This window comes from Spermophilus citellus, assembly GCF_964194105.1.
Source record: "Spermophilus citellus genome assembly, chromosome: 1".
In the NCBI taxonomy this organism is placed as follows: Eukaryota; Metazoa; Chordata; class Mammalia; order Rodentia; family Sciuridae; genus Spermophilus; species Spermophilus citellus.
The window spans coordinates 33,173,746-33,192,263 of record NC_138182.1 but is presented as its reverse complement, the minus strand read 5'-3'; the positions used below and the strand labels follow the sequence as shown (position 1 = coordinate 33,192,263).

Sequence of the window (18,518 nt, the reverse complement as noted above, 5' to 3'; positions counted from 1 at the left end):
CCCCAGCCCTTCTTTATGTACTATTTTAATATAGGGTCTCTTTAATATATTGGATACTTCACTGAGAGGAAAGAAACAACTTCAAATGAGAATTCCCATTTTTCTCCTAAGACTAGTTGACCAAAATCACTTTATGTCTGTCTCTACACGTTTCCTTTGCCTTTCTATTAAAATAAACAAATGCTATTCCTAAGATGTTCCTTCATTTGTTTTCTAGGTCCTTCCTTTTTCTAGGACTTACAATTATAAACTCTCTTCTCTATGTTTTTTCTTCTCTGTTAGATTCAGAATGCAAATATTCTGTATTCTCAACTTTAAAAAATTCTATCTTGACCCCAATTCCTTCTCCTGCTATTGCTTTATAATTCTCCTTCTCCTGATAGCAAAACTAATCAGAGTTGTGTATAGTCATTGTCTCCTTTCTATCATATTCCACTCTTTTCTCTACTCACCTTTTTGGCATTTTAACATCTACATTCTATAGAACCTGTTTTGTCAAATCAACAGTGATCCCCATGGCAGGGAATCAATTGATCAGTCTTATGTTCTAAATTGATCTCTTAGCAAAGTTCAATGCAAATAACTATTTTCTTCTTGAAATGCCCTTCTTTGGGCTTCTGCGATATCATATTTCTGGTTTTTTTTCTTCTTTACCTATTCCTCCAATTCTCTTTGCATCATCTTTGTTCCACCTGTAAATATGTGTGTTTCATAGTTCTGTCCTAGGCCCTCTGTGCTTTAATTAACAGTCTCCCAAGGTAATCTCAGTTCCTTTTGTTTTTAAAATGTTACTTAATCCCATGCTTATATGTCTGTTATCATGATCATTCCACCAAGCTTTATACTTACATATTTACTTGGATATATAAGTTCCCCAAACTTAACCTGATGAACACAGAACTTTTTATTTTACTTCCCAATCTCATTTTATCACTAGTCTCTTTCATTCTAATGGATGACCTTACCCTCTCCTTCCATCTTCAGTCCATCAGCAAATATCATCTCTCTCTTTAAACTGGTCATGATATGCCATGGTTCCCTTCCTAAACTTCCTGCTTTCATTCTAAAATCACAGAGAGCCAGATAAGGTTTATAAAGCAAAAATGGAAAAGTAAAATCCTCCTCTCTATGCACTCTTAACTGCACAAAATCTCTGCTTTCCTGTTTGCCTTCATCTTCTGATTTTTACTCACTACACTCCAACCTGCCTTGTCTTCTTTCTGTACGAAATCAAACCAAGCTTATTCCTATTGGAAGGCATTTTCTCTGCTATTTCTCACTAGAGTGGTTTGCCCTGGATCATTCTTGTGATTCAGGTTTCAGCTGAAACTCACTCCTCTCAGAGAGGTTTTTATTTTATTTTCTTTAAAGCAGTTATCACTGTCTAAAATTATCTTGTTTACTACCTGTCTTTCTATGCTGAGAGTAAGAGTTGTCTTACCACTGTATCTGTGAAGCTTTTTGAATAATTCCTGTCAGAGTATACATTGTACTTGGTCAATAAATACTTGTTAAAAAGATTGAACACAGGTATGACTGACAGGTAACATGAAAGTCCCAGTCTAAAAGTTCTAAATGGATGAAAAACATGATGGTGTGAATGTGACCATGGAAGTCATCCTTAGGGGCTCTTGTATTTGGGTGTAGAAATAGGTGGTTTTTAATTTGAATTTATAGTTGGCTTTCCTCCTTTTATTAATAAGGACCAAATACAATCCAAGGATCTGTAACTCCACTAATGTGAAAATGTCAAAAGTTGATCTGTTGATATTGTAGATGCATCAGTCTATAACTAGAAACCAAGAATATAGGAGTGGCCAGAAATAATGTATAAAAATTGAAAGAATGTGAAACATTTAGTACAAAATACTTACATAGGTTGTTGAAAAAATGACATTTGCTTGAATATTTTTATTCTAAACAGGTTAATATTTTTCATTGTGGATGTGTCATAGCAGAAATTCGTGACTACAGGCAATTCAGTAATATGAAATCTCCTGGTTACCAAAGTAGGCACATTCTTTTACGTCCAACAATGCAGGTAAGTAATGTTTAATTAGAAAGTGGTTTTTAAAATTTTAGTTAGTCTTATTTATTAAGTATTTATATGTTTGTGTAAATATATGTTAATGGATTTTTTAAAATTTTATTTTTTCCAGACTTTAATCTGTGATGTCCATTCAATAACAAGTGATAACCATAAATGGACCCAGGTTTGTTGTTTTGGTTTTTGTTTATATATATATATATAATATAATATAATATATATTATATTATATATATAATATAATATATATATATATTATATATATATATATTTTTTAAGTTGTTGATAGACCTTATTTATTTATTTATATGTGGTGCTAAGAATTGAACCCAGTACCTCACGCATGCCAGGCAAGTGTGCTACTGTTGAGCCATAGCCCCAGCCCTGTTGCTTTGTTTTTTAATTCCAAATGAGCAAACTATAGGGTAAATATTAAGTAAAAGCTACTTTGTGCTCATATTTTTACTCATGTATTAAGTTCTTCCTGCAAAAAACTGGGCTTCTTTTATGAGTTTTAGAAGTTAAGGGTATCTTTGTATATGCAGTAAATCCCTCGAGGAACTTTAATGACTTGGTCCCAATTGCTTATGACTGAGATCCCAGTTAGGCTGACCTGATGTGTAATGTGAAACTTAGTTCTTTTATCTTTTTATTTAGTTTGTCTTTTCCCATTTTTACTGGTTGTTTTGGCACTAGGGGACCTCTCCTGCTCCTGAGGTTTGGCTCAGCAGTGTTTGTGAGATGTCTAGTTATAAGGGTATTTACTTATTTCTCTGCTAATTTAGAGAGGAATAATTAATAAAGAAAATTATTCTGTCTTTGAAATGTGATTATAAAATAAGAATTCATCTGTAACCGTTAAGTGTTGTGTTTTAATTTGATGTATTATTTTTTCATCTCTAAGGTTTTAAAAATATTCAAGCATAATCTTCATTGGTTAACATTTATGGATGTTCCTATTCTGAGAATTGAGAAAGTAGAGAGTATAATATTTATTCTATTATTTCTGTATAAACTATTTTAGGCAGCTAGATAGTATCTGAGGGAAGATTCTTTAGGGAAATTGCAACTAAATTAGTGTAAGAGAAATGGTAGACATTAAAAAAATAAAACTCCCATGTGAAATAATGCAACTTCCAAGATGTATTTTAAATTTTTCCAGCAAAACAAAAACAAAGTAAATTTCATTAAATGAAATTAAGTCATCACACTTTTCCTTTTGTGTGTAGAAGATTCCATAATAAAAAGTTGAGTGAAACAAAAAAATTTTTCAAAAGTTTTAGTTTTCAGCAATATTAATTTACTTACTTGACTTTAAAAGAATTATTATAGCAGGTCTGGGGTTAGCAGCAGAGTTCTTGTCTAATGTGTTTGAAGCCCTGTTTTCTCTGATCCCCAGTGGTGGAAAAAAAAAGTATTATAATTAATAAAAATTTAAATTGTTAAACAGAAGAATAGGATTCAGTAAAGTTATGTGATACTAGTAAAAAGCCTGGAGACTGAGACAGCATGATCGAGAGTTCAAAACCAGGCTCAGGAAAAAGGCGAGACTGCTAAGCAACTCAGTGAGACTCTGTTTCTAAATAAAACACAAAAAGGGCTGGTGATGTGGCTCAGTAGTTGAGTGCTCCTGAGTTCAATCCCTGGTACCACAAAAAAAAAAAAAAAAAGGCTGTATCTTCTTTGGATTTGGACATGGATATATAGAATTTGCCAGTGTTAATATAGTCATTTTTTTATTATTATTAAGTAGTCAAGCTGAGTTTAGAATGGGAGTGTTCCTTTTCAGTTACTGAAAGAACTGTAATCCATCATGACCTTGTAAGCTTCATAAGGGCAGAGGATTTCATCTATTTTGTTCATGGCTTTTATTCCCAAATCTTAGAACCTAACATGTTTTAGGTATTAAGTAAATAAATGTTGAATTGATGAATATTCATTTTTATAATTAACCATTTCATACAGTTATACAGATAATGAATTGCAGTAAGAGTTATTTTACATTGTCAAGTTCCAAAGTTTACACACTAATTTTGGAACTTGATTTACTGTGTTTTACTGTGATCTTTAATAGAGTTCCAGACAATATTTCTAGCTTAAATATGTATGATTATTTTAGTCCGATACTGACATATGCTTTTATACATTTCAGGAAGACAAACTTTTACTTGAAAGCCAACTGATTCTAGCTACAGCTGAACCACTGTGTCTTGATCCTTCGATTGCAGTAACTTGTACTGCAAACAGACTGCTCTATAATAGGCAAAAAATGAATACTCGCCCAATGAAACGGTAATTGCCTTTGGGGAAAAGAGTGAATCAATATCAAGCTATTTGATAAATAGCTCTAAATTTTGCTATTTATAGTGATTTTCTCTTCAAGGGAATAAGTGCTCTTGATTTTTTTTTTTAAATTGGAAAATAGGTATTTTCATATTGTTTTATGTGTTTTGAATTTGTAATATTTGCTCCTGTAATATATTTTCTAGTCTGTTAAAAGAACTTACTGTAAATTTGTAGTCTGTTTACCAAAAATGTAGAGAAGCTGAGAAGAGACCAAGTGTGAACAAAAGAATAATTTCTTAATTACTTTCTGATATTCAATAACCAGTTTAGTTTTTGTTAATTTTACTTTTGAGGAAACAGGGTTTTTTTTTTTTTAAGATTTGAGAAAATAGCAGCTTTAGAAATCTATTTCTCTTATAACATAGCAATTTGTCTTATGTTTTAGTTATTTCTTCTACTTAACAAAAGAATGCATATTTGGGCTAAGGGAATGGTTGGCCCATCATTAACTATTTTTTATGAAATTATTTGGATTATTCACTTTGAAACTTCAGATTCGAAAAGGTTCAAAAATATACCCATTTTCTAAGTTTCATAATTTACTACAAATAGTATATTAAGAGAAAAAGTTTACAGCATTGGAAATATTGGAGTAAATCCATATAGGATTTATTGGCAGTTCTGTAGCTTCTTTGTATCTCTGTCTATATCTCTCCAGGCCTGTTGCCCATACCTTATTTCAAACCACCATCATCTTCCCCCTCTAATAAATTTATAATTGATTTTTCTGTTTCAGCCTTTATTCCCTCCCAGTCTGTTTGCCATTCAAGTAAACTAGATCATACTTAAACTTAAGCCCCTTAATAAAACTTCCCCCAAAGCATTGCACTTCACATTAAATCTAAATACATTACTATTGGTCTGTAAGATTCTTGCCTTGATCTCTAATCTTACCTAACCTTTAGTGCTTTAGTTAAACCTAGTTTTCTGTTTCTGAAACAGATCAGAATTTTTCCCATTGTAGTACCTTTTAAAATTATTCTCTCTGCTTCAAATACTTTTTCTCCCATCTTTCAAAATGATTCCTTTTCTCTGGGCATGGTGGTGCATGCCTGTAATCCCAGCTATGAGGATCGAAAGTTCAAGGCTGGCTTTAATGAGTTAGCAAGACCCTATCTCAAAATACAAAAAAAAAAAAAAATTAAAAGAGCTGCATATGTGTAGCCCAGTGGTAAAGCACTCTTGGGTTTAATCTCTAGTACAAAAATTTTAAAAAAAATTTTTTTCTTTGCCCTTTCCTTGTGGGGAGAATGAGATTTTTCTCCATTATTTACTGTGAGACCTCTTTAACCTCTTAGAGATAAAACTCAAAAAAGTGTGTGGCCTCCCAGTGACTGGATCTCCCCATAGTTTTAATCTCATACTTGACCATGCTGAGCCTCCAGTAATTGATGAGTTAACTTTAGGTTACAGTGCCCCCAGCACTGGTTACCAAGGAAGTTTGTTCCTCAGCAAGCCAAGATGTTTCAATTGGCCTATTCTCCAAATTTGGGGACAGTGATTTGTCCTGTGACCTCACCTCTTTGATAGATCAAAGAATTGTTGGTTTTTGGGTTTATTAAGTCTTTTACTTGTTAGGATGCAGTGATGACTTCCAGCTTCTTACATGCGTGGATCTGAAATAATTCTCCCTATCCAGGTCTTTCTATGACTAGTTCCTTCATTTGTACTTAACTTATTTCATTTCTTCAGAGGGTTCTTCCCTTCCCTAGGTATTGCCCTCCTTGTAACTTATACACCACAGAATTCTAATTTTTCTCCTACTGCTTATCATTCCCTAAAATCTAAAATTATCTGTTTACTTGGGAATTGAACATCTCTCTCCCTCTCTAGACTATTAGCTAGCCTCACGATAATGGGAATTTTATCTGTCTTGCTCATTTTTATTTTACCAGTGCCAAGGACATTGCTTGGATATGATTTAATTACATAATCAGTGCTTGCTAGTTTAAACCCATATGTATATTGTGAGTTTATTACCTTTGTTTAGTTCAAATTTTTTAATATTGCAGGTGTTTCAAGAGATATTCCAGGTCCTCTCTGAATCGGCAGCAAGACCTGTCTCATTGTCCACCTCCTCCTCAGCTGAGGTTACTGGATTTTTTACAGAAACGAAAGGAAAGAAAAGCAGGTCAGCATTATGACCTCAAAATTTCTAAAGCAGGAAATGTAAGTATTTTAAATCAACATTACCATACCAGAAAACTTGCCTTTTTGAATTTTTGGTATATTTATACTGTTTTTCACTTTTTAGTGTGTAGATATGTGGAAAAGGAGTCCCTGTAATTTGGCCATTCCTTCTGAAGTGGATGTAAGTCAGTTCCATAATTGCTTTTTTTTTTTTTTTTTTTTTTTTTGTCTGCATAAGTTTCTAAATTTGATCCTTGATAGTTAGTACTGTCTATCTCAATAATTGATTTATTTAATAAATTGCTCATTTTTAAAAGGTGTATTTTCTTCACATTGTTATATCAGAACATAACCCTTTCTATGTTTGGAGCCACAATTACAAAAAAAATTCCAAAAAATGTGGAAAAATATGGTATAACATAATATACATGAAATGTCTCTGTTTTGTTGTTGTTGTTTTGTTTTTTTTTTTTTTTTTTTTTTGGTATTTCTTCATAATTTTCTAATGATGCTTTTTTTTTCTGAATCTGGTTGAGTTTATTAATTTTGGAGCAGTGGCCAAAATTAGGAACAATCTTAGGCAATATTCTTTACTGGTCCATAATGCACATCAACTATAAATGATTTAAGATATGAGAGGAATATTGTGAAAAGGGTCTATATTTTACTTTTCTGGTTTTTTTTGTGTGTGTTCTTTTTATTATTCACCCACTTCTTTACAATTGTATTCTTTTCATATATTTGCTATTCTCTCATATCTTCCTTGGTTAGTACATGCACTGTTCTTATTAAGATTTTGTAAAAAGTTGTCCAAAGCAAAAACACAATAGCATCTATAGAGTGTGTATACAACTCTGAGAATAGATCATTAGTGTAAGTTGTAAAAATGGTGAAATTTAACTTTGGAGGGAAGGGTAGGCGTCTAAAGCAGTATTTCTCAAGTTTTAATGTATATATTACCTGGAGAATTTATTGAATTGTTGATTCTCAAGATATATAGTTCAGTGGTAGAGCATTGTGCATGAGACTGTAGGTTCAATCCTCAGCATTACAGTTAAAAAACATCCACGTTCTGTTTCAGGTCTGGGCTGGAACTGAGATGCTGCCATTTTCACAAGCCTCTAGTTTATGTTGTAAGGCCTGTAGACCACAACTTTAAACAGCAGTGCCCTAATAACAAAGTTTCTCAGTCTGGCTCAGTCAACAGAATCATATAGGATATCAGACATACAGGTTTCAAACCCTACTTCAGACCTACTTAATTGAGATCTCTAAGAGAGGAACATAAAAATCTGTATTTTAAATAGGTACTCAGGTGAATCTAAATTACTTTTTCCTTTTTTGTTTTGAGGGTTTTTTTGGGTGGTCCTTGTGTATGCTGAGCACAAGCTCTACCATTCAGCTACACCTCAACCTCAAATTTTTCTTAAGATCATGGTTACCGAGATGGTGAGAATATTTAGTTCACAGTCTTATGAATGCAGAATATATTGCCCAATTATGACTAGAAAGTAGAAAAAAATTAAAACATCTTTTCAATTTTAATATTTTATCTTTCCTAATCTCCTTATAGTTTGTGTATTACCACGAATACATGATAACTCCTATTCATTTAAAACCCTGCCAAAAAAGACAAGATCCTGAATTTTAACTCTTGATATTCTAGTTTTCCTAAAGGAAAGTCTCTAAACAACAAATGTGATTCATCTTATGGAATAAAAAATAGAGGCAGAAACACAGCTGTGTTTATTAAATTTATATAATAGCTGAAGATATTCTAATTTGATTTGTATTAACCATGTTTTTATAAAATAACAGGAGAATTTTAAACTAGTAAACATAATTATTTGGTATATTATAATGATTCAAGAATTCTTATGTCGGTTATATTATTGAGTTACATTGTTCTATTCAGTCTGAAAACTGATCCCATTGTAACTGTTGTCTTGATTGTTTAGGTGGAGAAATATGCTAAAGTGGAAAAATCTATCAAATCAGATGACTCACAACCAACAATTTGGCCAGCCCATGTAAGTAGTCTTTGCTAGTCTGTCTTAATGATGTTGTTTGTAATCTGAGATCTGAATTTACTAAACATAAATTTATTAAACATTGCTTTTAACCTGGGACCTTAAAAAAAAAAAAGAAGAAGAAGAAAAAGAACTTTCTAGGGATTGAACTCAGAGGTGCTCATTCAGCCATATGTCCAGCCCTTTTTATTTTTAATTTTGAGACAGGGTCTCATTAAGTTACCGAGAGCCTTGCTAAATTGCTAAGACTGGCCTCCGAGATCCTCCTGCCTTAGCCTCCCAGATCTCTGGGATTATAGCCATGCACCACTTCTCCCAACAGGTTCAGTAAATTAGAGAATAACTGTTTTGTCTATATGGTTTCTGTTTTAAGAAAAATTTTAATGCAGAACTGCATTTTTACTTTTGGTTGCATGTTGTTAGTCCTTATTTGATTTCTTTTATGAATTAATACATTCATCTGAGGATGTTTTTTAATGGAAAAGTTTTAATATTTTCTAACTGCAATAACAGCTTTTTAAAGGGAAAAGTAGGCATAATGTATTAAATTAGATGAATCCTAGGAGTGAAATAATAAAAGAGATGTTTTGTACGTAGGAATATTTTATGTGTGACAGGATAGGCTATGACAAAAACAGATCTGTTTTCGAAATTTTATCCTCTATTTTTTCATCCAAGTTACATATAGACATATGTATCTCCAATATATGGAATTCGGCCATATTTTTCTCAGGCTTATTCCATTGGAACTCTCATTCCTAAAGTACCATATAAAAATCCCATACCTCCCTGTAGAACATAGAGTGGCAGGGCAGCACTAAGGTTTAAAATACAGGGTGGAGGATCTCTCCTCATTTCCTTCATCTTTAGCATGGAGGTAATAGTGGTGAAGATTACATGAAGCAGTACCTATACAGTGTTAAGAACAGTATTCAATGAATGTTTATTGTTAGCATTTTGATTATTTAGGATTTTGATTATGTATATTAATAAGTAATGTTATTGATCATTTATTAGTATCATTACATGTTCATACCTAACATATATGTTTATACTTTATCAGAAAAGAACCATTCTGAGCTTTATTAGGCAGACTTAAACATTTCTATAGTTTAAGTTCCATGTGTCTTTCTATTGCCAGACTTTAGAGTATCATTTATTTCCAACTTTTGCTAATTCTGATTGCTTGCTTGAGAAGGTTTTGTTTGGGATGCCCTATGTTTTTCAGGATGTAAAAGATGATTATGTATTTGAATGTGAAGCTGGTAATCAGTATCAGAAAACAAAGCTGACCATCTTGCAGTCACTTGGTGATCCACTTTACTATGGTAAAATACAGCCATGTAAAGCAGATGAAGAAAGTGACAGCCAGATGTCTCCATCCCAGTGAGTTCTGTTAAATATGTAATGGACAAAATCAGTCAACCAGAATTTATTTAGCAACTGCTGTTGAATTATTAATGAATACAAATTTGCCTTTGAGGATTCAGTTGTTAGTTAATTATATAACTCTTATATGTAGCACTGATGTGAGTAAGTTTATATTGTAGTTGCCATGTTGTCAGAGTTTTTTAAAATAATGATAGTTACTTTTTTTAAAACCCCCATGGTACAATTATTTTTATGTTAGCTCTAAAGGATCTTCCTGAGATATCCTTCTTGGTATATTTATGTTGGCAGTTTATATAGTTAATCTTCCAAAATATATGTGCTATGCATATTTAGCACAGAGTGTCAGTGTTTAGTTTTCTTTTTTTTATTTTATTGCTGATCTTATATACACATTATGGCTTTATTTCATACTTGGGATTAAACCCTAGGGCACTTTACAATTTAAATCATTTTGTTTTTTAGTATGTGTACTGCCAAAGCAAGCAGAGTCATTTTGTTTTTTAATTTTATTGATACTGCTTTGAAAAGAAGCAAAAACAGCATCTGAGCAAAAAAAGGCGGGGACCTGGTCTGTGGAGCAATGTCACCAATACCTAAAATAAAGTCAATAAGAATAGAAAGTAGTAGTCAGGGATTCCTCAGCTAAAAGAATACAAAGATTAGTTATTTTGATTACATGCTTTAAAAATCTTCCTATAAAGACTTACATTGCTTATTTAAAATTTGTAAGTTTTTCTGGAGTACAAAGGTATAATATATGTTTTCTTGTGAAAAATTCGTCCAAAATCCAACTAATACTTTGTTTGACAGGAAGACAATTTGAATCTTTGGCCATTACATAAGGGGGTTTCTGGGAAAATGCTGCATGATTATTATCTTCCAATTATTCTGTATTCATAAATAACCTTATTTAAAAACTATGAAATCACAGTTTCAGTTGCATTAATCAAGCTTTTTTTTTTCATTTTATATTTCAGCTCATCCACAGATGATCATTCAAATTGGTAATTTAAAAACCATTTTAATCTGTTAAGAGGTCATAATAAATGTCAAACTTTTAAAAAAAGATTTGGTAAAGATAATTATTTGAATTGGCAATAAACCATCTTCTTTGTCTGAAAAATATCCTAAGGTCCTACTGTAAAGATAATAAGAATGATTTCCAGAATTGAAGATTGAGCAAAGAACACCAAAGGCCTTTGCACAGTAGTTCAATGATTTTATTATGGCACGTCTAGTACTTAGTGATTTCTAGCCCAGATTATATTTCATAAATAATTCTTCTGACAAAAATACATTTCCTTAAGTTAAATCAGCCAAATTTATCACGTGACTATGTCATAATGCATGTAACAGTTTGCTTCATAACTTTAAATGTTTTCAGACATTTTAATGATTTAAAATCAGTTTATAATATTATCATGACTAAAATAAGAAAAGGCACAAAACTAATCTTGGGGCCTCTTAAGACATTTATTTAATCCTTTTTGTCTCTTTAACATTTTAGGTTCATTATTGGGTCAAAGACTGATGCTGAGAGGTAAAACAAAATGTATTTTTTCATCTTTTCATTTTGGGCAGGATAGATATGAAAAACTTTTTTACCTTTATAGGATAGATTATTTGATCTATATTATGAGTCATAAACTTTTATTTTAGTTATGCCTTTAATTGTTTGACTATAACATCATTTAATATTTGTGGGCCCCAGATGTAAAATTAGATTATTGAACAATGAAAAGTCTTAAGGTTTTTTTCTCACTTCAAAATCCTGTGATCCTAGGATCACTGATAAGATGTGGTATATTAGACTATTAAGAATTGTTATTTTTTTTTTGGAGCTGGGGTTATGGCTCAGTGGTAGAGCACTTGCCTGACATATGTGAGGCACTGGGTTTGATTATCAGCACTGCATATAAATAAATGAACAAAATAAAGGCCCATTTTAAAAAAAATGAATCTCTTTTTTAAAAAAAAAGAATTGTAATTTTTATGGGATGAGATTGCAAGACACAAGTGCTTTTTCCTGATACTTTAAGTATCTAGGGTGTTTTTCTCATAGAATTAAGAAAATAATTAAAAGAATTATGTTTAAAATATAGGGGCTTTTTGTTTTGTTTTGTTTTTGGTATTAAGGTTTGAACCCAGGGGCACTTTATCTCAGTCCTTTCTTATTTTTTTTTTTTTTTTTTTTTGAGACAGGATCTGGCTATGTTGCCGAAAATAGCCTTAATCTTGCCATCCTCCTCCCCTCAGCCTCATAAACAGTTGAGATTACAGGCATGTACCACCATGCTCAGCTAGTTTTATTTTAAATTAAAAGAAAAACATAGATAATCTGCTATAACTAAGGAAAATGGTTTCTTGATAATACTTTATTTAATCCAAATCTAACAGAAAGGCAAAATGAGTACTTTCTTTACTGCTTATTGGTTAAATTGTTCCTTATAATTTCTCTGTTGAAAATACAGCTTTAGACTATTAATTAGCAAAATATTTTACACATTAACTTTTCATTTAAAAGATTAGAAGAATGCACTTTTAACTCAAAGATAAATTGCCTAATTTTAATTTTTGTGTTCAGTTAGGTGGAATATTTTTTTTTCCAATAATAACATCACTCATTTATTACATAATAAATTTGTGTTAAAAACAGGGTTAACGGCCAGGTACAGTGGCACACATCTGTAATCCCAGCAGCTCAGGAGGCTGAGACAGGAGAATCATGAGTTTGAGGCTAGCCTCAACAATGGCAAGGCACTAAGCAATTCAGTGAGACCCTGTCTCTAAATAAAAAAAAAAAATTAGGGCTGGGGATGTGAGTCAGTGGCCAAGTGCTTCTGAATTCAATCGCTGGGAATCTCCACCCCACTCCCACCCACCCAAAAAAACAGGGTTAGCTAAATCCTTACCTATACCTATTTTCTCCTGATATTTCAGAGTTGTTAATCAATATCAGGAATTGATCCAGAATGAAGCTAAGTGTCCAGTCAAGATGTCGCACATCTCTAGTGGCTCAGCCAGTCTGAGTCAGCTTTCTCCAGGAAAAGAAACAGAAGTATGTTTGGTTATTGATACTTTTTATACCTAATTGATTATTAGATCTGAGAAATCTAAGGATCCTATTTTGAGGGTTTAGGGGGAGTTTTAGTTTTGAATTTACTTTTTTAAATTACTTGACTTTTTATGATCAAAGTATTTCAAAGTAGACATAGAGGAAAGTATAATGAACACCTTTGTGCTAATCATCTGGCCTCAACAGTTGTTATTTTCTTAGAAAAATAAAGAGGTTAGAAGTTTTGCCTTTATCTTTCTATTCTACTCTTTCTCAGACTTTTTCTCATTATTCTATTACTCTGAAGTCTTTACCTCATCCTATATGTGTGCTGTAAAATATTTCATGGATCACATGTAAAATTATATTCCTGTGTAAAAACCTGATGTTAAGTCTGTAACCAGTAAGATCACTTTGTAAAGTTGATAAATTCTTTTCATCTTGGAGTATGGTGATAGTAATTCTAATTTTAACAAGTATATTTGTTGTTGCTCTTGTAGCAGCCTGAGACCGGTTCAGTTCAGTCTTCAGTATTGGGGAAAGGAGTAAAACATCGACCTCCACCCATCAAACTTCCCTCAAGCTCAGGAAATAGTTCATCAGGTATTTAAATTCTTAGTTTCGTATAATGTAGAGTAGTGGGAAACATACAATTGTAACCTCTTTTGTAAAAAAAAAAAAAAAACTACTTCATACTTTGGTTTCTAAAATTTTGGGGGCTGGGGATGGGGCTCAGTGGTAGTGCACTTGTGTGGCATGTGTGAGACACTGGGTTCAATTCTCAGCACCATGTATAAATAAATAAAATAAAAATCTATCAACTAAAAAAGTAAAATTTATGGAATTTTGGATTATAATTGTAAGAAATAACTTTTATGTTCTTCTTAGGTAATTATTTTACACCACAGCAGGCCAGCAGCTTTCTTAAATCTCCAACTCCTCCTCCATCTTCTAAGCCACCAAGTCTTTCTCGGAAGTCATCCATGGATCTCAGTCAAGTTAGCATGCTTTCTCCAGCTGCCCTGTCACCTGCCAGCTCATCACAAAGTGAGTCATAAACTTAATTCTTCATTAAATTATTATAAGCTTTTGCATTAGTGTTTTAAGACAACTTTTTTCAACCTGTGAAAGTGAAATCTGCATGTACTGTGTATTCAAAATGTATAAGTTGCAAGAAGCATCAGGCAGAGCTCATGTTGATTGTATGTACTGTGTTTTATTGTAATTGTATTTGTTTTTCTGTATCTATGTATGCACTCTGAGTATACTTTCCTTTTAGACTTGCAACCTACACCTCTCCTTAAAAAAAATAATCTGGTAGTTACACGTGGGCAATAAGAAACCAAAATATTTTTTATTTCAGTGTACCCTAGGATCATTTTTACATTTTATGTATACTATGTGACTGATACGGAAAAAAAAAAATGTCATTAAGAGTTGTTGCTACAGGTCCTACCTTTGTATATGTAAGAAGCCAACTGGTTTCAAGGTGATGATATAATAAATTGAAAACCAATATTTCAAAAACACTTCTATAATCTTTTATAAATTGTTGTCAGTTACTAAAATGTGATTATCCTGAAGCATTATTCTATAGACATTAAAGTGTAATTTTTACTACTGGTTTCTTTTTTTTTTTTAACATGAAGAAGAGTTATACAAGAATGTAGGAATTAGTTTTGGAGAATCTCTTCAAATTAATAAATAAGAGTGTTTCATGTATCAATTTGGGAAAAAAGCATTCCAGTTTTTTAGATTTTTTAATAGATAATCACGTGCTGAAAGTTTTAGTACACTGCACAGTGATAGGATGGTCTTTGCATTAGATATAAACATCTTCATCTTGATAGCTCAAAAGGTGTCATTTTTCTGCCTTCTTGTTTTGCACAAAGAAAAATATATAAATTTTCTGAAAGTCTATTCACACTACTTATGTTGTGGGTATGGATTATGGTAATCTACTGCACACAGTTGTTACTTTAAGTAAGGGTGGAGTGACAGCTTCTGGACATTCACATTTCTTTCCTTTCTTTCTGCAGGACATGAAAGCTAAAAAAGAAAACACCTCAAGAGCTTTTGGTTTTACTTTTTGGTTTTTGTTTTTTGTTTTCATTTTTTTTTTAATTGATAAACTGTGCATACTTCATTCACAACAGATTTTCTAAACATTCTACATTTAAACAGAAGTACACAGTTACTGTTAAAGATGCAGTATTATCTATCAAATATTTGCTTTGCTACTGTTTTTTGTAAATTTGTTTGTCAGGATAAACTTGATGTGTTAGGACTTAAATACATATATTTAGGTGCCAAATAAGATTGTTAACCATATGTAATTTATTAAATGTTTATCTCAGACTGTTACACTAAATAAGCAGTATTTTTAAAAGAAGTCTTGAATTAGTGAGATCATGAATAACAAAAATTAATTTGAATTCCTTTTGAACTTTTTAGGCCAAAGGCAGCATGTGGGAAACTAACTTTTAAATGGGTATTGTGGTAGAATACAAATGTATATTTTTACTGTTACTCTATTAGCATCTTGGATGGGATTTTTAGGTGATATACTGCATCCTTAATTGTAATTGAGTGTAGCAACACTCATGTATCATGTGTAGAAATTAACACTTGCAGTTAACTGCTTAAAAAAAAAAAAACTGGAACAAATTGTCAGTGCTAAGTAAGATTCCATTAACCTTATTTTAAAAAGGACTGGCCATTTATAACAAACTAGCAATTTTTATTTTTCTCAATGAGCAGGATCTGGAACTCCTAAGCCATCTACTCCTACACCAACCCCTTCATCGACCCCACACCCTCCTGATGCTCAGAGTTCAACTCCTAGTACCCCTTCAGCCACCCCTACTCCCCAAGATTCAGGCTTCACCCCTCAGCCCACTTTGTTAACTCAGTTTGCTCAGCAGCAAAAGTCTCTGAGCCAGGCAATGCCTGTAACGACCATTCCTCTTTCCACCATGGTAACATCTATAACTACAGGAACCACGGCCACCCAGGTCATGGCAAACACTGCTGGACTTAACTTCATCAATGTAGTGGGCTCTGTTTGGTAAGTTTGCAGTGATGTCCTGATTTCTTTTTTTTCTTTTGTAGAGATAGTCTGACCAATTTAAATTCATATTTGTGAAATTAAGAATAGCGTATTACTCAAACTGAAAGAGAATAGCATAGGTATGGACAGAAGCTGCCTCACATGTATGTTTTCATTTTAGAAATTCCTGTTACCTACATTAAGATATTTCATATTGACAGCAGCCTGGACTTTCATTTTATCCTCTTAACATCTTTTAATCCCTTGCTTAGCACTTTACTTCTCTAAATTATATTTTAAAATCTTGATATATACTCAAAACTTAATTTAGCTGTCACTTTATGTCGTTAAGATGACACCAAACCTAGAAACTGAGGTAGAGAAATAACTAGTTGAGTTTGTTTTGTAGTTTGTTGTTTTTTAATCTGAGGAAATATGTGGCTGATTTTTGATTTCTTGTTTACAGTGCAAGTTTAATGCTTTGTCTTGTTCTCCTGCAGTGGGGCCCAGGCTTTGATGAGTGGTTCAAACCCCATGCTGGGCTGTAATACTGGTGCCATAACTCCTGCAGGAATAAACCTGAGTGGCCTTCTACCCTCAGGAGGTCTGCTACCAAATGCATTGCCCAGTGCAATGCAGGCAGCTTCTCAAGCAGGTCAGAATATTGGAATAATAACCTCTAAAAAAAAAAAAATTTAAGTACATGCTAAATTTAACAATGTTATTTTAAGGTTATTACTAAAGACATTTAATGTCATTATTTTGTGACATACCCCAGGTATTTCATTTCAAAAGCCTTTAAAATTAATAATAGCTGAATTGAAAACTACTTAACAATAAGCCTCTGTGGAGAAACTTGGTAAACCTGTAAGTCTTTGCACATTATATCTTTTGCTTCCTAAACATTATAATAAAATTAATTTTGCTAGCTTTATTGCTATCAATGTAGTCATATTCCAGGGAAAATAAATGTTTTTTAAAAATATATGTTGTTCAAGAGCGTCAACATAGTATGGTAGCTAACAGCCTGCATTCTGGAGCTGAATTGCCTCAGTTTGAAATCAAGTTGGGCAACTTACTGTTGAGTAATCTTGGGAAATTATCCTTGTGCCTCATTTTCCTTCTAAGTAAAATGGGGATAGCAATAATTATTTGCCTGGTGGTTATAAAGATTAAATGAGTTAAAAAAGATGAAGTGCTAAAGCTATGTCTGAGACATGCATTCAAAAATAGTCATCATTTATAGTAGTAGTAGTAGTAGTATTCATTGTGGTATTTTTATTGGAGTAGTTGAGGAAATTTAATAAGAAAACAGTGTAGAAAAATTTATCAAAACTTTTGAATTATGAAGAAAGAGAACTCCAAGAATATAGTTTAAACATGTTAACATGATTTCCTAATTCTAGCTTATATTCTTATTTCAAAAAGCACAAATGTGCTCTAGTAGCAAAAGCCCTGGAGTTAGAATCAAATCTTGAATTTAGAATATGTATATTGATATGTAATTCTATTAGATGTACTAATTATGAATGGCTCCAATGGCTAAATGTGGGACCTTCGAGAATTCATTTTATTTTTTATTCCTTAGCCTAAGTTTCATCTGCTTTAAAATGGGAGTAAAATTATTTTAACTTCAGTTGGTTTTATTAGAAATAAATGAATTGTGAAACTGTCTTTGGTAAGCTAGAAAGACCATACCAATGTCATCCACCTTTATGTACCGCATAGCACTGAGAAATTTAAATAGACGCCAGTACCTGAAATGTATTTGCACAACAGTGATAGTTTATTTAATCCATTTCTTTTCACAAGGATTTTTCCTGAAAAGGATAGCCAATTTTATCCTTTTATAATTTGATTATACTTTTTCAGTTACTTACACAATGCTTGATAGTATCATGAATTTCTTGGCTCTCATCTTTTTTTTAATAAAATTATCGGAGAATAGATACATTTTTTAATTAGCGTTCAGATTGATGTAGTAAATAAGGGAGAGTATTTTGTTTTTAGCATTGGGGATTGAACCAGGGGCACTTTACCACTATGCTACATCCCTGGGTTTTTAAATTTTTTTATTTTGAGACAGGGTCTCACTAAGTTGCTGAGAGTCTCAATAATATACTGAGTCTAGCCTAGAACTTATAATCCTCCTGCTTCCACCTGCTGAGTCTCTTAAGATTACGAATATGTACCACTGCACCCAGCTAAGATGTGCTCTATGTTTTGTCCCTGATTTTGAGGAATAAGTTCAGAATTAACAGAGCATTGTTTCCTGACAGTTAAGTTTTGATCCTTAACAAATAGTCAGCATTCTTTAGCATTCTGATTATTTGCTTTTGTACTTCAGTTTTCAGAGATAAGATTATTATAATATATACACATTACGTGGTACTGAGAAGTGTAAATAGATGCCAGTAACTGAAATATATTTGCACAACAGTGATAGTTTTGTATTGATGGTGTCCCCAT

At 32.3% G+C, this 18,518-nt stretch overlaps 1 protein-coding gene across 10 annotated transcripts in view; it reads left to right on the top strand.

Annotated features, from left to right (window-relative positions):
* The window catches only part of SUPT20H (SPT20 homolog, SAGA complex component), a 40,096-nt gene that overhangs the window by 11,027 nt on the left and 10,551 nt on the right, over window positions 1–18,518 (top strand). For 7 of the 10 annotated variants that reach the window (XM_081310195.1, XM_081310197.1, XM_081310199.1 and 4 more), the window contains exons 8-21: window positions 1,925–2,041; window positions 2,160–2,213; window positions 4,200–4,339; window positions 6,406–6,562; window positions 6,648–6,704; window positions 8,482–8,553; window positions 9,782–9,939; window positions 10,923–10,949; window positions 11,453–11,485; window positions 12,886–13,003; window positions 13,501–13,603; window positions 13,889–14,047; window positions 15,761–16,067; window positions 16,550–16,704. In XM_081310195.1, the coding sequence (XP_081166321.1) occupies window positions 1,925–2,041; window positions 2,160–2,213; window positions 4,200–4,339; window positions 6,406–6,562; window positions 6,648–6,704; window positions 8,482–8,553; window positions 9,782–9,939; window positions 10,923–10,949; window positions 11,453–11,485; window positions 12,886–13,003; window positions 13,501–13,603; window positions 13,889–14,047; window positions 15,761–16,067; window positions 16,550–16,704 (1,657 nt within the window). The remainder of the gene's footprint in view (window positions 1–1,924; window positions 2,042–2,159; window positions 2,214–4,199; window positions 4,340–6,405; window positions 6,563–6,647; window positions 6,705–8,481; window positions 8,554–9,781; window positions 9,940–10,922; window positions 10,950–11,452; window positions 11,486–12,885; window positions 13,004–13,500; window positions 13,604–13,888; window positions 14,048–15,760; window positions 16,068–16,549; window positions 16,705–18,518) is intronic. The other 3 variants (XM_081310201.1, XM_081310193.1, XM_081310200.1) reach the window with 1 other exon arrangement.